Source organism: Natator depressus, chromosome 2 (genome assembly GCF_965152275.1).
Source record: "Natator depressus isolate rNatDep1 chromosome 2, rNatDep2.hap1, whole genome shotgun sequence".
In the NCBI taxonomy this organism is placed as follows: Eukaryota; Metazoa; Chordata; order Testudines; family Cheloniidae; genus Natator; species Natator depressus.
This window is the reverse complement of record NC_134235.1, coordinates 78,937,316-78,960,981: the sequence shown is the minus strand read 5'-3', so window position 1 is coordinate 78,960,981 and position 23,666 is coordinate 78,937,316. Positions and strand designations below refer to the sequence as shown.

Genomic DNA, 23,666 nt, shown 5'->3' with positions numbered 1-23,666 from the left:
TAATTTTGTAAGTTCAAAGCAGACTGAAGAATTACAAAGGGATCTTACTAAACTGGGTGACTGGGCAACACAATGGCAAATAAAAATTCAATGGTGGTAAATGCAAAATAATGTACCCTGGAAAACAATCCCAGCTATACATACAAAATGAGAGAGTAAAAATTAGTGATTATCACTCAGGAAAGATCTTGGCGTCATTTGTGCATAGTTCACTGAAAATATCCACTCAATGTGCAACAGCAGTCAAAAAAAAAAAAAGCTAACAATGTTAGGAACCATTAGGAAAGGAATAGATAAGACAGAAAATATAATAATGCCACTATATAAATCCATGGTATGCCCACACCTTGAATACTGCTTGCAGTTGGGGTCACCCCATCTCCAGAAAGATACATTGGAATTGGAAAAGGTACACAAAAGGCAACAAAAGTGATTAAGGGTATGGAACAGCTTTGATGTGAAGAGAGATTAACAAGACTGGGACTTTTCAGTTTGTAAAAAGACAACTAAGAGGGGATATGACAGAAGTCTATAAAATCATGACTGGTGTGGAGAAAGTAAGTGCTATTTTATCCTTCACATAACAAGAACCAGGAACCACCCAATGAAATTTATAGGCAGCAGATTTAAAACAAACAAAGGAAGTATTCCTTCACACAACACAGTCAAACAGTGGCACTCATTGTCAGGTGATGATGTGAAGGCCAAGACTGAAAGCAGGGTTAAAAAAAGAACTAGGGGCTTTTCTTCACGTACAGCGCTATTGTAGTGATTTAGTGAAGACACTCCTATGCCAATGGGAGAAGCTCTCATGGCAGTGCAGTTAATCCACCTCCCTGAGAGGCGCTACCTATGGGAGTGGGAGAAGTTCTCACGTTGACATAGTATGGTCTAAGTGTAGGGTTACGGTGGTATAACTACACCACTCAGGTATGGATTTTTCACACTCCTGAGCCACAGTTATGCAGATGTAGGTTTGTAGTGCAGACCTGGCCTAGATAAGTTCATGGAGGATAGCTCCATCAATGGCTGTCAGCCAAGAAGGGCCAGGACGCACCCCCATGCTCTGAGCATCCTTAGCCTCTGACTGCCAGTGGACAACATGGGATGGATCACTTGATTGCCTGTTCTGTTCATTCACTCTGAAGTACGTGGCATTTGCCACTGTTGGAAGACAGGATACTGGACTAGATGGCCCATTGGTCTGACCCAGTTTGGCCATTCTTATGTTCACTGAGCAACTCCCTCATCCCAGCAAGCCACACTCACTGTGGCTGGATCTGTGAGGGGCACCATGCACAAGCACTCCAAAACAGAAGCGTCAGTAAGCATGTCTTGTTAAAATGTCAGGGGAGCAAGGGAATGGAATTCCGACTCAACTTTCACTTTCCATTGTAACTAGACTGACAAGGATATTTGTTTTATCTGCAGCTGGTGCTGCAGCAGCCTTGAGGGGGTTCCCACGCCACACCGTCAAATCCCTGAGCCAGATAAGGAGGGGGGGGGAAAAGGGAAAGAAAAGACAACGACTCCGGAGGACATGTTCTATGAGAACCTGCATCAGACCATGAGCAAAGGGCTTGGAGGGTGAACACTGCAGACAGCCTGGAGAAGAAAAGATCAGAGAGGAGAAAGGCCCAGATGTTCCATCAAGAAAAGGAGAGGGAGATCCACCAGGACATAAATGGGGCTTCTCTGGCATCAAAACACAGATGCTGCAGACTCTGGTGGCCCTATATATTCAAAAATCCCAGCCTTTCCTCCCTTTACAGTCCACGGATAACTCCATTACAGTACCTCCCTACACCCTCCCCCCCACAACATTCCACATCGGATTAGAGGCCACATTCCTGCCTCTACCACTCTACCCCAGGGGACATTAAGGACAACCACAGCTTCACATACACCAACCTGTAAAAGCTACAGTTGCTGTAAGTATAGGTAAAATGGGGAGAGAGGCATGTCCTCAGGCCCTCAAGGGGAAAGGCTGGAGTGGAGGACCACCCCCCCCCACTCCTAACAGAACTATAAACTACTGAGATAAACTACACTAGAAAGCATGGGAAAACAAGAAGAACTCGTACGCAAGCCACTCGCAGTACGTCAACCGTCACAGGCAGTAAGAAGGAACTGAGGAGGGGCCAGGTTGGCAGGGTCATATATTGAGCGCCATGAAGGCACCACTCCAGGGGGCTCCACAACCAACCCAATGGGAGTTGCTGGGTGAAAAATTTCCGCCAACTGTGCATGCGGCGCACACCCCCCCGACTGGAACGGACGTGAACCAGCACTCAAAGCAGCAGCACACTTTCCATGGTGCACCCCTCTGCATCCACAAGCACTCCTGACGAATACGTGCAGCACCAATGCAAGGAGCCAGTTGTGGATGTGCACAAAATGATACACCAACCGAGGCTGCTTTATGTCAAGGTAACTTGAGTCAACCAAAGGTTGTAGTGTAGGCTTAAGTGTTAATACATTTTGTGCCTTTGGCCGCCATTCTTCCCATCTTGAGCTAAAAATAGTTCTGTTCACTCCAGAGGAGAGGGGTTCTGTATTCTACAGATTGTTTAGTCTCTGCTTGCAGAACCAGATTGTCCAAAACCACATTCCTTAAGCTGTTTGGGCCTTTATGATGTCACAACTGTACACCAACTCTAAGATTTCGTTCTGAGGTTCTAGCCGTAAAATGCTGTGGGGATATTTTGTCGTTTGTTAATGTGGGGAGAGGAAAGATATTTACCTGGGGCAGCCTGTTGGGAACAGAAGTGAAGCAAGGAGAAGAATAAGAGGCTACATTAAAGAAAAAAGACAGTTTTTAACCATCCTTTAAACTCCAGAATCCTGTGTAAAGCAGTTCCTAGTGAAACATTGCATGAATTCCACGGGACTGTTTAATAATGGAATAAAACTAACAAGCCATACTCCATCAGCAATAAGCCACTCCAGTATGTGCATTAGTAAGCAGCTAATGCACTAGAGTGGCTGAGGGCATTTTCCCTTCAGTCTCATATCTCAAGTTGATCAAAGCCAGATTTAAACTAGCCTGTGTGAAAGTTTGTCTCACCCACAGAATTCCACTGTGGTTAAACAGCTAGAGATGCTGAATCTTGCTGATAGAAATTATATGCAAACACACTACCTAGTACAGTCAAAAATCAAATTGCTGAGAGAGGACAACTTTTTTTTCCCCTTAAATCAAAACTCATTCTTCAAAAAAAGTATAATGAAAAAACATTGCATCAACTGAGCTTTTGGCAAGGGGGTAACAATCAGAGTTTGCATTTTAACTATCAAAACAGAAGCATATCAGTTATTTATATGACAGTAGCACCCAGTCACAGGTCAGAACCCCATTGTGCTAGGCACCGTATAAAACAAGGATCTCTGTTCCAAACAACTTACAATAGCAATAGTGCACTGCAAGTGTAAGTCTTTAGCCTCTTTTTTTTTTTTTTTGGGGGGGGGGGGGGCTTTCCTATGCTAATGCCCTATTTACCTCATGGAAATTTGAAATTATCTTGTAGTGCCAAGTAATGCTGGTAGCTACAAAGTATTATTATTATTTTTTTTTATAAAGTGAGTAAAGAAATATGAAACATGTATAATGGTACCAAGAGAAAAACAAAATATATAATGGCACCAGACTTTGACTGTGCAATTACATATTGAACAGGTTAGACTGACTGTGTATCCTAGGGGACAGACCATCAGCTGTTCTGCACACAGCTCACATACTTTAAACCTGGTCCAGGCACACAGGCTTGGAATCAGAAGAACATTCCTCAACCACCCTACTTAAGGCAACTTAAGGCCTTGGGCTTACTGGACTTCAGCAACTCTCTCCCCGTAATTATGTGAAGGAGGAAAGAGGATCCCTCTAACATGGCTAGTTTTCCCTCTCTCAGGACATCGGTGGGAAGAAAAAATTTTAAGCTCTCCTGCAGGGGTGGAAAAGAATATTACATACCATGCTGTCAGGACACACTTTATAAAAACTTGGAGCCAACAAGATGTGCTCAGCTTCACCCTTATGCCTCTTCTCACATGCAGTAGTCCATTTTCTCTCCCTCCCACTCATGTCTTTCAGACTAAACTCTTTGGGTAGCAGGGACCAGGTGTTCTTTTAAGTATTCATATCCTCAGTACAAGGAGCACCTCCGATGCCTGGAGCCTTTGGGCACTAATATAATACGTTAGTGATAAGTTTTTTGTAAGGCTTATCTCATCAATAACTGTCCTCCCATACCATATAGGTGTGCCATTCTTTGATGTATATAGTTACTTTTTTGATATAACCCAAGGTGTGAATTTAAACCAATATGGTTAACCAGGTTAACTGCTTATGTTGACACTCATTCTGGTATAATAAAAAAAATAGTTCTTTAATTCAGTTTGTCACTTGAGAAAAGGGGTTTATCTACTTACTGAAAAAAGTGACTCCTCTAGAAAAGCCTCCAGATTGGGATGTGGCAGGGAATGTTATATCAGTAGGATTACACTGGTATAACTAGATGAGTTTTACTGGTAAAACTTGCTGAAGCCGACAAGCCCTAATTCAGATAGCAAACCCTAATGGTAGGGACTTAAACTTTGCATTCAGCATGGTGATATTGTGTGACATGGACTATGATAGGAAGACCCTTCAGATCTAACAGACAACAGCAGAGAAGCCAGCTGTACATCAGAACATTTTAGCTGTACCAAAGGTCCCAGTCAGTGTCAAATGTTTTCAGTCTAAAGAAAACATATGACTCTTACTCTAAAGGGGCAAAGGAGGCACAATATCTACTTTGCAGCAGATTTTTAGTCCTGTTCTATCCCTTTTGCTGTGCTCAGGTGCTGGAAAGAGAGCAGAAGTGACCTGCAAGTTTCCCACTGGGTGCAAGGGAGAAGGGAGCATCCCCAGTGCTCCAGAGCCAGCTTCCATGCCTCCTCCTTTATGACAGGTGGCAAGTCAGAGGTTGGGAAGAGGGCATGGCCACAGCACACTGCATTCTGGCTATCCCCAGAGGGCACAAGGTCCCTTGTGGATCACAACCAGCCGGTTTAAGTAGAGCAGTGTCCAGACTGCTCTCACCTGAGTCAGGGCTGGAAAAGGGAATCATGGAATCAGTAACTGGTTGCTGGTTCTCAGCTTTATTCCCTGTCTTCCAGACGTCCTGGATGACTGTGAGGCATCCTTCATTAGGTGCTCCTCTAGACTCAGAAAGCCAGTTGAGCTTTTATCCTTCTGTTCCAAGGGTCCCACAAGACTGGCAAGCAATGTAGCAATCAGAGCTGCTCTCCTTACTTTCCTGCACTACACTGAATGGGCAGTGGGGGAAGCTGCTGTCCCTTTGCTACAGTTGCTCACAGTGCTCAGGCCCTGGGCATCTGAGGCTGTAGGGGAGGCACCCCATACTTTCTCCCCATAGGAGGCAGTGGAGCCTATTCAATACACAGTACAAATCAAACTGGGGGCAGCTCAGTTTTCAACTGACAACTGAGTCAGTTACCGCAGTCACCCTGAAGGATAATTTAGATCTCTGATTTTCACAAACGGGCTCCTGAGTCACAACATGGACACCCCTGCGCAAGGAGCTGTACGGGACAGAGAGTTTTATGTACTGGAAGAACATGCAATCCAATTTAAATATAGGCGTGTAAAATGAGAACACAGAGTGAGGCAACACCGACAAACATTTACAAGGCTAGACTTGGGCATAGCTTGAAGTTTCCAAGCTATTTAAAGCAACATGAAACAAATAAAAAGCAATCACCTCTCCACTGGCCTTCTACATAGACATCATACTAACAACTGGTATAAGCACTATCATTCAAATTGCAAATGCATGTATATGAACAAGTTATGCTAATTATGCACATGTGACTAGTGAAGTACCACACCTTGATATATCTACCCAAGTTAAACATACTGTGAATGGTTCCTGACAAAAGTTAGTGCAGAGAATGCACAAAGGGAATGCATTATTTTGGATTATGTACACACCAAGCCTAATATTTGACACGGACTAAAATAATCTGCAAAAATAAACTTGCATTTCCTCATTTACCATCTTTAATAAAATCTTTCAGCCATTTATCAGTTAAATTATCTTTTGGAACTTTTACCACAGGCAGTGAAAAAGATTCAGGCAAGTTAACTAAGGAGAAAACTGTTGAAACTGAAAACAGGCAAGAGTGCAAGTAAGTTCTCAATCTTTAAAAATTTTAATTTTTAATTTTTAAAGTCAATTTTAAGTCAATAAAGTCAATTTTAAAATCCTGTTGTATAAAGAGGTTACTACCTCTGTTACTAATGCCACCTTTGATCATAAGAAGTGAATTTTACCAAGATCTAAATTACTATTCAGCACACTTTTTGTATTTCTATAGTGCTAGAGGATGAAAAAACCAAGTTACATCAGCTTTGCTTTTGTTTAATCAAGCTTCTCTTTCAGATTATTAGTGCTGCAATAAATGAAGTTCTAATACTGTGGAAAATAGATTTTAAAACCTGTTTATACTGAATTTAGATAATACCAGTCTGCAGTTTTAGGATTTTGGGGACATTTAAGTAGAGCTCCTTTAACTGTGCCATTGCTACAGTAATACAATAATTTAGGTTACTAATGTCATTGTCAACAACCAGGTTAAACTGCCCCAGATTGTAGTTAGAATGCAAGTTCAGCTAGGATACTAGATCCAGCAGGAGGGAAAAGCTTGCTTCCAACAAGATTAACTAACCTTGTGCTAGAGTCACCACCGGAAACATTCCAGGTTTCGCTTGTTCTGATGATGGAGCTTCAATGACAAACTAGAGGCTTCAGTAAAAATTCAGACTGAAGATAATCGAATAGCTTCCTAAAATCACTCTTTAGTCTTTTTAATGGTTTAGTGAATACTTTTAGATGCTCTATGTTTAGAGTTTCAGCGTAGCGTCAACAAGGAGAGCAATAAAACCTATTAACTTTCAGAAGGTGGACGCCAAGGCAAGTAAGTGGACAGGTTTGTAGTTGCACAAAAGACACATGAATAAGGAGACGGTTAGCGGCTAAGCACCTCTAAAGCGGGAGGGTCCAGCCTGTTCACCTTGCCCCGTGTCCTGGCCATACGCGGAGGGCCAGTCTCCTAGTGTGCAGGGATAAGAGCAGTCCCTCCCATCGCCTCCACGTCCCGGCCGGCTCACAGGCTGCTGCAGCTGCTCCCCCCAGATTAGAGGGGACGCGAGCGCCTCGGGTACCTTGTGCCCTGGCTGCCGGGTCCCGCAGTGCCCTGGCGCGGCTCTCACAAGACCCAGCGGGGCGCTGCCCGGGCGGAGCTCTCTGCAGCTGGCGGGGGCATGGCGGACACCCGTGCGCCGCGCTGCTGCTGCCGGCTCTCAGCCGGCCGCTCCCGGCTCCCAATCCCAGCCAGGGACCAGGGGCAGTCCCAGCCCCTCCGCGGGGCGTATCGCGAGAGCCGAGCGGGGCCCGGCGCAGGGACAAGCCGGTTCCCCGCCCGGCTCCGGAGCGCGGGGGCATTGCACCACTCCGAAATGCCCCCGGCCCTGCGCTGCAGCCGCCAGCAGGCGGGGCGAGTGGGAAGGGCCAGGGCTGCCCGGGCTGTCGCCGTCCCCTCCCGCGGCCCATTCTAGCTGCGGGCGAGAGACAGAGACCGCGGCCGGCCGGCCGGGTCGGGGAAGGCGATTCCCCAACGCGCGGCAGAAGCTAACGGCGCGGGCTCGGCCGGCTTAGCCCCAGTTCCCACAGGGTCGGAGCTAGCGCTGTGGGTTCAGAGCCAGCCCGGCCGGGAGCCGCAGCCCTTCTCCCTAAAGCACTCTAGGGAGAAGTGGGGTGTGCTTAAAGGGTTGGTCTAGTCATGTTCCTGCATTTACAGCGCCACCCCAGTCCCTCTTGTAAGGTCCCGCCGCCACACTTCGCGCATCAGGTCCATACGCATAACCTTATCCCCACCGCACGGGCCCTTGGCTGATTCCTAAATGCCGCCTTCGCTTTCTGACAAGCTGCAGCCAGGCACTGAGCGACCTTTACCAACTCATCCAGAACGTGCAACGTTTGTAAAAAGGTTTTTAAGGCTTTCTACCAAATCAGCTTTACCCTTCATAAATCACCTTGCCCAATCTGATGTGTTTTTTTTTTGGGGGGGGGGGGCGGCGGGGCAGAAAAGAGAGATCGAGCGGGCAGGCTGAAGTTTTCTCACAATGCAACCAAGAGTTGGAAGCTGAACTCCCATACTAGTTTAAAAATGCAAAGGTGGAAGGCATATAATTTATAATGCATTAGTAAGGACTCTCAGACACAGGAGTACCATTGGTGTATGTACTGTATAATTATGCTACAACTTCACACAGGAAGGGGTGGGCTATGGAGAAGAGGACATTCCTTCTTGCTAGTTAACATTTTTTCCAAAGGTCAAACACTGGACCCAATATGATTGATACACAGCAGCATTCTAAAAAAGTTAACTTTACATTCTAACAAGTTTGCAAGCTGCACTTTTTAGTACCCGAAAAGGTTAAATTATGATACACTAGAAAAAGATCAATTTTTGATAAAAACTAGATAAACTATTGAGCATGAGATAAGGCATTTCCTTCACAACTACAAATTTGTAGAGAAAGGTGGCATTAAATAGATTACTGGCTGCAAAGTTCAACAAAATTAGTGCAGTAGACACTGTACAATGAGTGCGACACTGGACATTAGGCAAGGAAGAAGTCTGATTAAAGAGCCATAAAAAAGGGCAAGGAACTGGGATCTAGAGAGGCTATGAAAACAGGTAGTGATTATGAAAAGAGGTCCAGAGATTGCAGCAGACATGAGTGTCAAAGAAGCCCACAACACATCTGAAAGAGATTCCAAGACCCTTTGAAAATGATCCTTAGTGAAAGGAGTTTGACAGTCCAAGTTAACTCTGCTTTGACTGTCCTGTTAGCAGAGAGGTGTGTGTCAGGAGAGGAATTTTTGAAAATAAAAGTGTCCTGATTTCATGATATCATTCTTGGAATCTCTTCTGCTTATGGTCTTTATCTAGATAGATGTGTTCCATGAATGATACCAACTCAAATATAAACCTTACATGAGAAGAACTCCATTGTTTACACAAAAGTAGTGTGAGTATTCAACACATGCTGGCAGAAGCTAGAAATATGTAGCTAGGGCCAAATCCTTTTTCCAGGGCAGAGCCCAAGAATATGGCATTTGTACTTGAGAGATCAGCAGGAACAGGAAGACTATTCACGTAGCAATAATGTTCCTTTTCTTGAATGGAATTTCCAATAGAAAGTTAAGTTCTGGTTTTTAGTAGCAATATTAGTTTAAGTTGAGCTCATCAGAGACAGGAGCAGTCAACTGAAAGTGCTCTGTAAGGCACCAAGCTCATATCTCCTTTTCAATATTTCACGAGCTTTCTATATTAAGATGTGAGATGGTTAGAGCAATGCTATGAAAAGGAATTAGAATTTTTATTGCCTGGGCATTTTAAGATTCTTTGAATAGTTTGGTAATCATAACAAACACAAAGGGGGAACAATAGATTACCAACATGAAGTACTTATAGTGCAATAATGACAATTATTGTAAAAAACAAAACAAAAAAAAACTTTGCCACCTCTTTCATGAAAACAATTATGCTATCAAGCCCTTATTTGTATCATACTATAAAGGTTAAAAATATGAACAATTTAAAATCTGGTACCCTTTTCTTAGCTTCATATGGTATTTATAACATTACTTTGCTCATTAAAATAAAAACAGAGGAATGAATTTAGCTTCACATAAAGCCGGCATACCTACCAAATATAATCACAAAATCAGAACCACCTCCCTCAATCACAAATGGAGTTTTGAAAAGTAGGTATTAAAGGAAAATTAAACTAGATCTATTACAAGATAAACAGATCTTTCATCACTCATTCCATTATGTTGTATTTTCACTCATGCAAGCATAGCAGGCTTGTGAGTAAAGAAGTAGTAGGTTTGCATTAAGACTTTTCATTCCTATCCAAGCCTTGACAATGGATCCAGTGTGTGGCCCATTGCTAAGGAACTAGAAGTGACTCACAACACCAACACAATCTTCCCTATTCTAAGATACAAATGATGATGAAAAACAAAGCTGAACTGAGGAGAGTGTTATAACAGGTCAGGAGAACAAGTCTATGTATGGTAACTTGGTTATAAAGCACCCGCCAGAGATCAACATTAAAAAACAAACATGCAGTACGTGTGCGCTGAAGTACTGGAATTACACTTGTGATACAGGAGGGCCAGGGAGCAGTGGGAGAGTGCTAGAGGGGAAGATATAAGCTCAAGGCTAATTCATAGATTCATAGACAGCTGCAGCAGGACAGAAGCAGTAATTAAGGCGTGGTTCCCTGTAGACTAGGGAAGGTGGCTGCAGGTTAATTGGAGCACCTACAGTCAATCAAGGCCCTGTTAGGAACCTAATAAAACCCCCTGCTTCAGGCAGACAGGGGGAGGAGGAAGGAGAGAGGACTGGAGCTTGGAGGTGTGTTGAGAGATTTGGAAGTCCTGAAGTAAGGGAGACTCCCTTGACCCCACCATCTAAGGACCGAGGGTAACCCCACCTAAGGGGGATGAGGGTAAGAAACCTGCAGGGGTTGAAAGGGGCTTGAACTCAGAGCAAGGAACAAACCCAGACCCCTCCCCCGCTTCCCTCCTCTACCACCTTCCCGGGCTAGTAGCAGAGCCCTCGGCACCCAAGAGCAGGGGCAAAGGGTGACATCTTAGCTCTCTGCCAAGAAAAACGCAGGACCCACCAGACTAACATCGGCCATCTTGCCACACACTCAATAGTATAAACAAACAGGGTGTTATGACAACAAGCCCAATGAGTAGGGGGTGGTACTGAAACTAGAAATACACACTAGGAATTCCCTGGAATAATAAAAATGCTGTTAATATCTCGGACTTAACCAATTCCAGATAGAGGGAAGAATCTGCATAGGGCCCTGCACATTAGTAACAGTAAGTACAATAAAAAGGACACAGCTTTTTAAAAACTGTCCATGAAAACAACTAAATTGAGAGACCTTTCCAAATACATGTGGAAGAAGGCAGAACAGTTGAAAAGACTATCAATTAATCTGTACAATATGCAAACAAACCCAAGATTCTCTTTTGTATTGATGCCTAGCTGCAGAGGAAAATGCTAATTTCATTGATGTACCAGATTCCACTTGGTGACTAACAAAATGCAAGACAACCAGTCTGGTAAAGGCAGAAGACTTAGAGGTGTATTTGGTTCAGCGCATTAAGTAAGCAAGGCAGCTGCAGGCCTGAAGAGAAATTTGGAGCCTTGGCACATCATGTTTGATGGGGTCTCTGCCCTGCTAGTTTATTTATACCAACACATTTTGGGGGCCCAAGTACAATTGTCCCCCTTTCCTCTGCCTCTCATTAGTTCTGGCTTCAGTGATGCTCTTAAAATAGTTTATGCAATAAGGATGTGAAGTACAGCAATACATACCCCTTCCTGCTTTGTGAAGAGCTTAAGGCAGTTACTCAGAGCCTCACAAGTTTCTTTTGATACTTCAGAGACCACTTCAATTTTCTGAAGAAATGAAGGAGGCATTCCTGAAAGTCAAAAGTAACAAAGGTGAGCTGTTTTAGGAGACATCTTAACTACTGATTTTGCACAACTGTTTACTCCCAAACAGTCAACTAAAAATCCTGTGTATTTTATGTGCTACATCAGTGCCAGAACAGTAGAAAATGCTCTGTCTACAATACAGTGTACAAGTTAATATTAGGGAAAAGTTTCTTCCCCTTGTCCCGAACTTGGGAAAGGTTGCAAAAGGTAATTTATTCATGAGTTGGATACAGTTCCACTGCACAGCTTGGCTAGGAACACGAGATGGGAGAACTCTGGGCTTCATAAGATTACCCAGCCCTAATCTGCGTCCTTCCTTTTTACCCCTTCTCCAGGAGTAAGGTGTAAAGACCTCTCCTGTAAAAGTATTGCATGATCTGTAGTCCAAGGATGGTGTGCAGTAGTTACTGCCATCATGTCAGACCAGGAAGCTGAAGAAAACCCAAGAGGCCACACTCAAGTTGGACAACCAAGTCACCAAAAACAGGAATCAGAAGAGAGACTGGTAGTAAATATCAAGGAGAAGAAGGAAAATCTTCAAATGAAGGCCAGGACAATACCTGATGGGGTAAATGGTACAAACAGCACAAAAATATCCCCTCTTCACACCCTGAATATAACCATCCCAAATGGATATGTAACAGAGGGTGGAATCATTAGCGCTCAGGTCCTTTTGTAACTAATTGTCAGCCTGTTATGCAGGATAAAACTCAAGACTCAAGTTTCCCTTTGTCCTTGCTGTAATCCCCTTATTCATGCATATTAAAAATGGAATTACTAATTCCAAATTAGAAGAAAAAGGTTTATTTCATCTTAAAAATAATAGGGTTCATTTAAAAACCACCACCAGCAGCAACTATGTTGTACATTTGGGCAATAGCAAATTAAAACACCCATACACGCATCTGGTAGCAAAAAGTGATATACCCTTTATATTCTAAGTTGAAAGGAGAGCATGCTCAAGGCTATAGTGGTTTGTGGCAAGCCTGGCTTCCGCATCTGTTACACAAGCCATTTAGAAGCATTATATTCATTGCACTACTGCTACGAAAGCAGACAAGAAAGTAGAGGTAAGTTTGAACTAGGTGTCTGAGTTCGCAGCATTTTGAAGCGGTCAGATGGTCTTGATAGTGACTACACAGGAGACACAAGTACCGCCACAATCAGTCTCACTAAAAAAAGTAAGTACTGTTCTGGTGCAAATACAAGAGTCTGACAATTCAGTGCTGCCACAGTTATATGACATCCTCCAGTGTCTTTTACAAGCCACACAAGAGCAATTTTACCCAGCATGCTAGAAACTACCCTAGATATTACATGAGTGTTTGTACTTTGACACGTTGCAAGAAACTTTTTGGCTTGATTAGACCTATATATATTGTGTAATACAAGGACTTCCATCTCTGGAGCCTCTAATTAAAACTCAGAGCGCACTTAACAGTTCTAACTGTGACTATCAAGTTGGACAGGCACCTTCCAAAATGAAAGATACAGGCAATATTCTACTTTTCGCCTCTCCTACATTCAGTTGCTTTCTTCTTACTTCACCCAAGCTCTTCCTCCAATATTGTTGTGCGTTTGGCAAAAAAAAAAAAATTTAGAACATGGTCCAACTATGGCCAATCTTAGGCTCATTTTAGGCTTTTCCAGTAGTTAGTTCCACAATAGAGGGCCATCTTGCAAAAGTCCCATCTTCAGTTCACAAGAGTTTCGCCTTGGGAAAGGCTAGCTATACTGCCCCACGGGAGCATGCTTGTCTGACACAGTCCGACCACAAGTCACTGAAGTCCTTCAGTTCAAGACAACACCAATTCAAGGCAACGGTATGCGATCTGAGAACAGGTGCAAGCCCAATGTACTGGTGCAATGCTTTCTGTTGTGAGCCACTGAGATTGTGTCCTAGACTGAATATGTGCTGTCTCTCCATTTCAGTCCTAGATAAATGGAGTTACAGACAGACAGTGATAGTTGACAAATACTTGTGGTGGGGTCACCTCCTGAGGGGAACAGGCACAGTTTCCTGTAACATTGGAAATGGAAAGATGCATTTTCTATTACTGCAATTGGTTATCAGGCTTAGCAATAAATCCATACAAGTCTGGATACAATCTGAGGGCATACTGCCTTGACTGATGGCAAGTTAAGCACCTTAGGATCAGAGGTACTAGCTCTCTTCCAACCAGGAAGGACTTCTGCTTTATCTACATTAAATTTCAGGTTGTTGCTCTTCATCAAAATGTTGGTCGTCTTATACTAAAAAATTCCAAGGACTTCCTGATGCAAAAAAAACCAAACAAACCAACCAACCACATGCATGTTGTAAAACAGCTTAAAAAAGGGGTGAAAGGGAAGTGAACAGACCATTTTTGTAATGGAGCCATAGCACACCTATTTCATGCTAACAAGGTAAAAAGGACCATACAATGCTGTAGTTTTGGCCCCATCAGCATGAAGGAGAAGAACTGTACTTTATTTGCCCTTTAATTTGTTTTGAATATTTGACTTTATCACCTTGTATAGTGGTCAGAAACCTGACACATTCAGATGGAAAGCCAGTGATAGACAGTATTCTTCATAAAACTAACTTTTTTACTTCATCTGGCTAGTTTGGACATTGTTAGTGGTCCTCTATTTGATTTCCACTGCATTAAACCCCACCCAAATTAAATACCACTGACTGTTTGACTAACCTTAATGGTTTATTTTTAACAGAGTTTAGTAGTTGCAAAGCCAGTTCTAATGAAATACATATTTTAAAAAGATGAACACTAGCCTTAATATAATTCTGTTTCCAAAGACTTGGAATCACTGTGCATGTCTACTCCTAGAACCAGCTAAAAGTGGTATTGGCAAGCAAACAGAATTCTACAATTGCTTCAATATAGACAGCATGCTCATTTGACAAAGATGTGTTTTATGTAAAAGTTAGCCCTGCAGACAACTTGGACTGCATCAAGGTGGGTTTCTTGTTTGGTAGACCACTACCGGCAAAGGCTTGGCTGGCCACATGCTATCCCGTTAAAGACAATGGGTTTGCACAGGCATTAACAAGCCTTGCGGATAGAGGGGAAGTAGCAAATGTGGTATATCTTGACTTTAGTAAGTAAGGCTTTTGATACTGTCTCGCATGGCCATAACAAAAACAAACAAAATAACCTAGATGAAGCAACTATAAGGTAGGTGCATAACTGGCTGCAAAACCATTCCCAGAGAGCAACTATCAGTCATAGGCACTGACTCCGTGGGTGCTCCGGGGCTGGAGCACCCATAGGGAAAAATCAGCGGGTGCTCCACACCCACCAGTGGTCAAGCTCCCCCTACTCTCCTTACCTTCTCGCCGCCCCCCCCCCCCCGAGCATGCCACATCCCTGGTACTTCCCAGCACTTCCTGCCCCCGCCCCCCCGGCCACTTAACAGCTGTTTGGCAGCACTTAGGACTTTTGGGAGGGAGGGGGAGGAGCGGGGACGCGGCACGCTTGGGGAGGAGGCAGAGAAGAGGTGGAACAGGGACAGGCACTTGGGAAGGGGGTGGGGCGAGGGCGGTGCAGAGGCGGGGCAGGGGTTGAGCACCCATCAGGCAGAGGGGAAGTCGGCGCCTATGCTATCAGGCGTTCACAATGAATCACTTAAAGATTATGGACAATACCAAAGCTGGGAGGGGTTGCAAGTACTTTGGAAGATAGCATTAAAATCAAAACGATCTGGTCAAACCGGAGAAATGGTCTGAAGAAAATAGGATGAAATTCAATAAGGACAAATGCAAAGTACTCCACTTAGGAAAGAACAATCAGTCGCACACATACAAAATTGGAAATGACTGCCTAGGAAAGAGTACTGTGGAAAGGGATCTGGGGGGTCATAGTGGATTATAAGCTAAATATGAGTCAACAGTGTAACACTGTTACATCCCAGAACGATGTTTGCTTTTCTGCATTAGCAGGAATTTTGTAAGCAAGACAAGAAAAGTAATTCTTCCACTCTACTCTGTGCTGATTAGGCCTCAACTGGAGTATTGTGTCCAGTTTTGGGCACAACATTTCAGAAAAGATGTGGACAAATTGGAGAAAGTGCAGAGAAGAGCAACAAAAATGATTAAAGATCTAGAAAACATGACCTCTGAGGGAAGATTGAAAAAAACCCGGGTTTGTTTTGGCTTAAATTGCAGCAAGGGCAGTTTAGGTTGGAAATTAGGAAGTTTTTTCTAACCATCAGGGTGGTTTAGCACTGGAATAAAATTGCCCATGGAGGTTGTGGAATCTCCATCATTGGAGATTTTTAAGAGCAGGTTGGACAAACACCTGTCAGGGATGGTCTAGATAACACTTAGTCCTGCCATGAGTGCAGGGGACTGGACTAGATCAGTGGTTCTCAATTGGAGGTCCCTGAACCCCCCCACAAGCCGGGAGCAGCGCGGAGCTAAAGCTGGAGGGCCCCCTGCCCCGAAGCCAGGAGCGGTGCAGGGCTGAAGCCAGCAAACCTCCACCCCCCAAGCCAGAAACTGGGAGCCCCCCCCCCCATACACAAGCCCTAGTTACCCCCTGCCCATATGTGCTGACTTTTGGTTTTGCAGGTGGGTGCCCCATCCTAGCTCCGCCCCCTTCCCTAAGGCCCCACCCTCACTCTGCCCCATTCCTCCTGTTCCTGCCCCTGCTCTACCCCCTCCCCTGAGCATCTCCTGCCCACTGCTCACTCCCTTCTGCCCTCTCCTGCCTTGAAGGTGAGGTGTTTGTGTTCGGGGGGCCTCAGCCTCCCCCTGAAACTGGAGATTTTCAGCATATTTACACACTTTTCATATTCTGTTATTGAATGTGTGTCTATCATTGGCATCTTAATGTAATTAAAATAGTAATGAAATATATCATTACATCATCATGAATTACAGTATATTAAAATCATTACACTCAGCTACAAGCTGTCTTCACTAACATCCCAGTTTAAAGACATTGTGTTCACACCTGCTTAGGGCCTGTTTGGGAGCTGAGGGCCACTGATGGTTGTGGAAAGAAGGTGGATGGGAGGGACAAGGAGTGGAGAGTCTTTCCCCTCTCCCTGTCCCTTTTTCCTCTCCCTTTCCGTTTCCCTTTCTCTTGTTTCTTCTCTAAGTCCTTGCTCCACTTCCTGATGTTCCCCTTCTTGCTTCCCACCCATGTCCCTTTTCCCATCTCTCTCTGCTCCCCACGTCCTGGTGGCTCTGTCTAGTGCCTGCTCCCACCCACCCACTCAACGTGGCAGAGGAGGTTCCCCCTCCTTGGGTGGGAAGGTTGCCTAGTAGTTAAGGCACAGGTCTTGGGCTCAGGTGTTCTGGGTTTGATCCTCTGCTTTGCCACAGACTCCCTGCTTAGCCTTGGGAAAGTCACTTCACCTCTGCGTGCCCTAGATCCCACCTGCCAAATGCAGCTAATGCTGACAGTGCCTCCTAGGCTAAATCCATTCATGGTTGTGTGAAGATAGGGGAAATGTAGACACCAAGGTGGGTAGATTTGGGCTGAATTTCTCCACAGCTGGAGAGTGAGAGCCAGCTCTGCGCAGGGGGGACGGGAGAGAGAAGAGCTCAGGCCAGTTCTGCACAGAGTGGGGTCTCGGGCTTCTCTTCCCCCACCCAGCACAGCTCCTGCCGGGATCCGGGGCTTCTCCTCCCCGTAATCCACCACTGCACCCAGCCCTAGCCTAGCTGGGCTCCCTTGGGTCACCTGATGCCTGCTGTGGCCGGAGTGAAGCCTGGCTGGCAGAGAACAACCATACACATGGACATCAGCCCAAGAGGTGTAGGGCGGCCCTAGGTGAGCAGGGGCTGGCTGCACTGCTGCTGATAGCCCAGCATTCCTGCCCATGCCTAACCTTAAGGCTTCTTTTTTTTTTTTTTTTGTGAGACTCACTCGGCCCCTGTGGGAGCAGGGAGGTGGGAAACAGCTGATCACAGCTGCACGCAGGCTGCCCCTAGGAAACAGATCAGCCAAGGCACCTGCAAAACAGTTGATCCCTGGCTGCCAACAGCTGGTAATGCCAGTGGGTGCCGAGTACCCAGTATTTTTTTTCCTGTGGGTGCTCCAGCCCCAGAGCACCCACAGAGTCGGCGCCTATGCCCCTTGCCCACACAGAGCCCCTAGATACCCCTTTCCTGCATCCTAAGTGATTTTCAAACTTTTTGAACCGAGTCCCCCCCTTCAAGTTATATTTTTTTGGTTGCATCCCACCAGAGCCCAGACAGGCTGGGTGGCCTCCTGAGTGAGTCAAGGGGGTGAAGGTGGCGCTCCCTCCCTGGACCCTGCTGCTGTGTGAAGCTGGCTCAAGCCCCACCAGCTCTTGCCTCCCCCCAAATAGAAGTAAAAAATATGCCTATGCCCAAGGATGCCCCCAGCCTGGAGCCCCAAGTTCCCTCCCCTCCTGCCCCCTCCGGGCCCTGGCATTTTTAATAGCATATTGAGGGGGGCCTTAGCAAGGAAAGAAGGTTAAGAACCCCCTCAACTCGATGACCTCTTGAGGTCCCTTCCAGTCCTACAATTCTATGATTAACAACTAGCACTCTAATTTGAGCTTAGTACATTTTAACCACTAGTAGAAGTAGTAAGGACTCAAATATACACAAAGGCCAGATCTGTTTATTAAAGATGTTTGTTTTTAAAGCCCCCACTTTTCAGATAAATATAAATTTGAATTCTCAAATTACCAATTTTAAACCTTAAAAATCCATTGATTTCAATTTCATATTATGCATATATGTACAAGGCACTAGCCCGAAACAAGAGCAAGTCAGGATCTCTTAAATTTGACGCCTGTACATAATAGCCAATAGCATACAACAGCAGAGTTCCAGTTAAGTGTCCAATGGAAACAGTATGTGATTTACAAAAATTTGTGAGCTCTTCCCAACCTGCTGTGTCCCCTTTTTATACAAGGACGCTGGAATATATGCCATCTCACTGACCCATTAGTTTCTTTATTACATTTAATTCATCCCCATTCCACAAGGTCAGTGCACCATAGTTTTTTTACTACAATGAGCAAATACATCATACAAATTGAGTGAGGAGAGAAACTAGAAGCAGCAGCTGATCTCTTGGCAGCAAGGACGGTAGCAAGAGGGCTTTTGGTACCTTTAAGGGGACAATAAAAGCTACTGCTCTTGTGTTGTAGAGCCATTTAAATAAGTGATTCCAAAGCAGGAGGAGCTCACCTATACACTGAGTTATCCTGAAAATACTATTTATGACAAGTTACACCATAGTACAACTTCCCGGAGGCTTAAACTAACTGCCTCAATGGATGTAAAACATCAGCAGAACCACTAGCTATTTAGCTATTATAATGGTCAACCTATTACTTACTTGAAAACGGAAGTATTCAGTCTCAATTTCTAATTAAAAAGCAGTGGTCCTATATTCACAGGCATCTTATGTTTCCATTTTGGTGAAGTTTTATTTGACAAAAGGGTGGACTTCCTGATTTTTTACCAAGTGGTTTATTCAACACAGAGCATGTCAAGAAACTGCAGAAAGAGTTACAACTGCTAACAGTGTTACCTTTAGTGGTGTTGCACGATTTAATCATTATGAGGAAGTTGGAAATCTCTTTATCTAGCCTTTGTTGACATGTTTGTGCCTTCTGCAAACAAAGATAAAAAGCTATTTAAAACATGTACCTCTAAATGGAAAAGAACTTCTCACATTCTATTAAACGTACTGAAGTTTTCTTAAATACAAGTTAGAGATACCTAACAATTTGAAATAAAAGTTGATATAAAACCACTTTTTTCTTAAGGTAAATCAATAGATGACTGGTGCCTCCCCATATTGGGGGGGCACCAGCTAAATGGGAGGACACAACCTCCCCATGCATCTCTGCCTCGCCCAGAGCCCCCATGCTCTCCCCCCCCCCACATTACTTACGGGGGGGGGGGGGGGGGAAATGGGCTCTGTCCTCCCACGGCACTGGCTCCCCCCAGCACATTCAGCTGCTCTCCCTGGCAGCCAGGCCCAGGCGGGGAGAGCCTGGCTGGGGAGGCCACGGCGGCAGCCTGCTCCCTGCCCAGGCTCAGCTTCTGGGGATGGGCGTCGAGCACGCCAGGAGAAGCGGGGGACTCTGGCTTGCTTGGCTGCTGTCCCTGGAAGCGGAGCCTGGAGAGGGGGCAGCCTGCCACCCCCACAGCCAGACGCTCTCCCAGGCAGCCACTGGACTGCACCAGGCAGTGTCCCAGCATAGTTGGAGAGGTTCTGGCCCCACCCCTTCCTCTCCCTGCCCAGGTGGCTACTGGGGAAGCACTGGACCCTCCATGCCCCCCCGCCCCAGTCTGGAGCATCCTCAGTGTGTAAAAAAGCTTCATATGTATTTTTCTCTCTCTCAAGAGGCGTCACTGCACACTTGAATGGCTATATCCAAAACCACTTTAATTGCAGTATATAAATGTCAATAAACTTTTTAGAAGCAATCAAGTTTTGTTCAGAGACCAACAGTTACATAAGCTATTTTCCTCCCTATTTAGTCTTGCCTCTTAGGGCATGTCTACCCTGTACTCTAAGCCCAGGCCTGTAGAACACGGACTCTGTTTCCAAGCCTGTGACCGAGCATCCACTCTGCAACAATTGCTAGACCAAGTTCTCACAGCTGTGCTAATGTGACTATATTGCACTACGTAGACCTCTGACATAGGTCTGTACCTTGACCTGCATCCACACTGCAAAGGGACAGGGCTTGGACCTGAATTGTAGTGGTACTCTGGCTCTGATCCATACCCTACAACATGGGTCTTGAGTGCTTGCTGACCTGACTCAGACCGATTTGCGTGGGGACTGAAAGGGGGTTTGGGCTCAAATCAAAGTCCGAGCCGTGCCTTAGCATGCAGTGAAGACATACCCTCATCACAGGCAACCTCCTTCAGCGCTTTAGCTGATTAGAGTGGACAAACGCTGGCAAGTGAAGAGTTAAACCCAGAACACTGGCATGGTGGCGCTAAAGGTGGTATGTTCATTTTAACCTGTTTGGTTAGTAACCTGGTCAACTTCATTTTTGGATATCCAAACGTGCAGGAAGGGGCAGGCACTGCTTCTCAGGATCAGGTCCTTAGGCTCCACTGTAGTTTGGAGGCATCTACTTGCACAAAACATGCCCATTCCAGTGAAGTCCCAAATACACTTTTCTTTTGAATAGTGATTACAACATGCATTGCTGTATTTGCAGAGTAACTAGGACACTTGGCTTCACATCAGATTTGATTTAACATGTTAAAAAAAGAAATAGCCTCTGTAAACTCTCTTTGTAGGGGGAATGTAAAGACCACTCATGAAATTTATGTCTACACAAAGCTTTCTACTGCCAGAGATGCTTCAGTCTCTGGGAGTACAAGTGCGTCAAGGTGATACAGCTAAGAACTCTCAGATTTCACAGCATAAATGTAAGTACTAATGAAGTTTAGTTTAACTGGAGCAGAATTATTCATTAATCATGTAAGTGACATATGATGCAGTTTCTCCAGTAAAGAGAACAGTGCTGTTGCATTCTACAAGTTATTTGGCATGAACTTGTCATAGGACTACATAATATATATGACACTCAGGCTGTAATAAGTCACTTCAAAACTAAAAAGCATCACATTGTACTAGACAACATTTCATGTGGAAACAGTTACATGTATTACCCTTTGTGACAAGAGGTTGTCGGGGGAGAAAGGAGAGCAGGGGTGAGAAGGGGTAGAGCAGTCAAATATACTCTTTAAAAGACCACCACTGTTTGGGCCTACATGTCTAGGAGTGAAAGGCTACTCTAGAACGCTAACCCAGCACTTCTACTCTTCTTTAAGAAAAGAAAAATACCCACCCAAAAAAAAGCCAAAACCCATTTTTGCTCAAACTAAAGAAGGATCAGCTTAAGGTAAAGAATTGGTTTGTAGCCTGAACAGAGAGGGTCCACATAAGCATTTACAAAAGGTGTTCGTCACCAGTTCACTCAAGTTACTTTAACTAGGAGACATATACACTTACTGGCATGGTGGCTCTAAAGGTGGTGTGTTCAAACAGGTTAAAATGGTTAGTAACCTCGTCAACTAACTGTGCGTCATCGCTAACAGAGGCCTAGGGTGGCACAGTGTTGTCTTCATGTAACTTGTTCACTCTTTTTGCGCATGACTAGGACATCAATCATTAACTGGTTTGGGCTGGTCATCTTCTTTCCAGCTCTGTGGGTCAAGAAACTGCACCACCTGCTGCTGGTTCTGTTTTATGTGGGAATCCTCCACAGCCCATCCTTTGCCGGGTTATCAGATTCCCAAATTTTCCCAGAATGCATCAAGGAAGCCTTGTACATCATTACCTACACATTTGTTACAAAAACTGAATCACGTTACTTGTAATCTATTAGGCCTTGCCTGCAAAATAATTTCTATGTAAGCTTCTACACTGTTGCACTGCTACCAGATCAGCTTTGCTAGGGTGTGTGCTAGTGTAAAGTGGCCTCTGGCATTTTAGCTACCCTGCTCAAAGACGGTTTAGACAATGATAGAATTCCAGCAGACTTTCTAGCATTCTAATTGGTGGCAGCACAACAGCATGGAGGTTTGAAATAAAGTGCTGTGGGTAGACAAGGAACAATGGTGACCCTGTCTCATTAGAAAAATGAAGTTTGTAGTGGAGCAAGCTGCGAGGAGATTAGTTTCAGGGGGTTTCCTTCCACTCGGAGATGTCAAATCCAAGACTGAAAACTAAATAGTAAAAAAACCCTGGGGCTTGTTTAAAGACTCTTCAGAGCCCTTGCTGAAAAGTCTTCAAGGAATGAGGAGTTTCAACTATGATTACATACAACTTTATAAAATTAAATATAAGCATGTATATAGTTGTACTCTCCACCCCCTTTCATCCTCTGCATGTTGCTTCTTTTCAAATTATTCTTTTATAAGGTCTTGAGAGGAGGGACTATTTTCTTCCTTTGTGGACATTACCAGAACACAAATAAGGTTCTGTTTTACCAAAAAGCATGTGCATTTCATGTAGTTTTTCTACAGAATTAGGAGTGTATCAATATTAAGGATAGTTAAAAATTTTCCATTAAAAGACTGTTTTGACAACTGGGTTTTTGACTATAGGCTTTTTTGGGGGGGGGGGGAGGGTGGAGGTCGGGAGGGGGTCTGCTTCCCCACATTAAAAATTTAGACTTTCATCAAAAATGGAAAACCTAAGATTTGGAAATGCATCCACAGTGCCTCTTGGGCAGGGTGGATAAAAATCAAGGATTTAAAAAAATAAATAAAATCAGATTTTTTTGATAACATGCTTTTTGAGGGAAAAAAGCAATCTAAAGATAGTTTTAATTAAGATGCATTATAGCCCAAAGATATCTCATCACGGAATAGGGATTATAAATTCTAATTCTACAGTATGAGACAATATATTCATGTAATGTTTAAGAAAAGTTTTGTAAATGCATTCCAAGAGTTCATGGATTAGGGACCCAATTTTACGGGGTTCCAGGGGCTTCTGTATAGATTATTTAGGTTAATCTTTCTATCTACCCAATGGGACTCAGTACTCAGTCATTCAAGAAGATACCATCAGAGATAGTTAATTTTGATGTTCTCAAACTGTGGATTTGTGTCTCCAGAGATAAGAGAAAAATTTTTAAATAAATAAATGTTACTATACCAGAGGATTTCTGTACGATTTTTAATTTTATATAGTTTAAAGATTCCAAAGTAATGTTAATTAGAAGGCTTTTCCTTTCTCTGTGAGCGGTTTGCAAGGCCAAACTGCTCAGCACATCCTGGGACAGAAAGTCTGTTCTCAGAAGAGATAAGACTTTGCAAAAACAACTGTTCCTCGGAACAGCACACAGATCCCCACCCTTCTCCCGTTCTTTATCTTCCTTCAGCGTAGCAGCTGTGTTAATCTGTATCTGCAAAAAGAACAGGAGTACTTGTGGCACCTTAGAGACTAACAAATTTATTAGAGCGTAAGCTTTCGTGGGCTTCAGCCCACTTCATGGAATGCATAGAATGGAATCAATGAAGTGGGCTGTAGCCCACGAAAGCTTACGCTCTAATAAATTTGTTAGTCTCTATGGTGCTACGAGTACTCCTGTTCTTT

The 23,666-nt window shown here is 44.3% G+C and overlaps 1 protein-coding gene across 11 annotated transcripts in view; it reads right to left on the bottom strand.

Moving 5' to 3' along the window:
* The window catches only part of OSBPL1A (oxysterol binding protein like 1A), a 135,803-nt gene that overhangs the window by 62,877 nt on the left and 49,260 nt on the right, over positions 1-23,666 (bottom strand). For 6 of the 11 annotated variants that reach the window (XM_074944484.1, XM_074944486.1, XM_074944483.1 and 3 more), the window contains 2 exons: positions 19,119-19,200; positions 11,476-11,582 (listed from right to left, as the gene is read on the bottom strand). In XM_074944484.1, coding sequence (XP_074800585.1) covers positions 11,476-11,582; positions 19,119-19,200 — 189 coding nt within the window. Of the gene's footprint in view, positions 1-6,729; positions 7,013-7,044; positions 7,419-11,475; positions 11,583-19,118; positions 19,201-23,666 lie in introns of those variants that run through there. The other 5 variants (XM_074944488.1, XM_074944489.1, XM_074944493.1 and 2 more) reach the window with 5 other exon arrangements.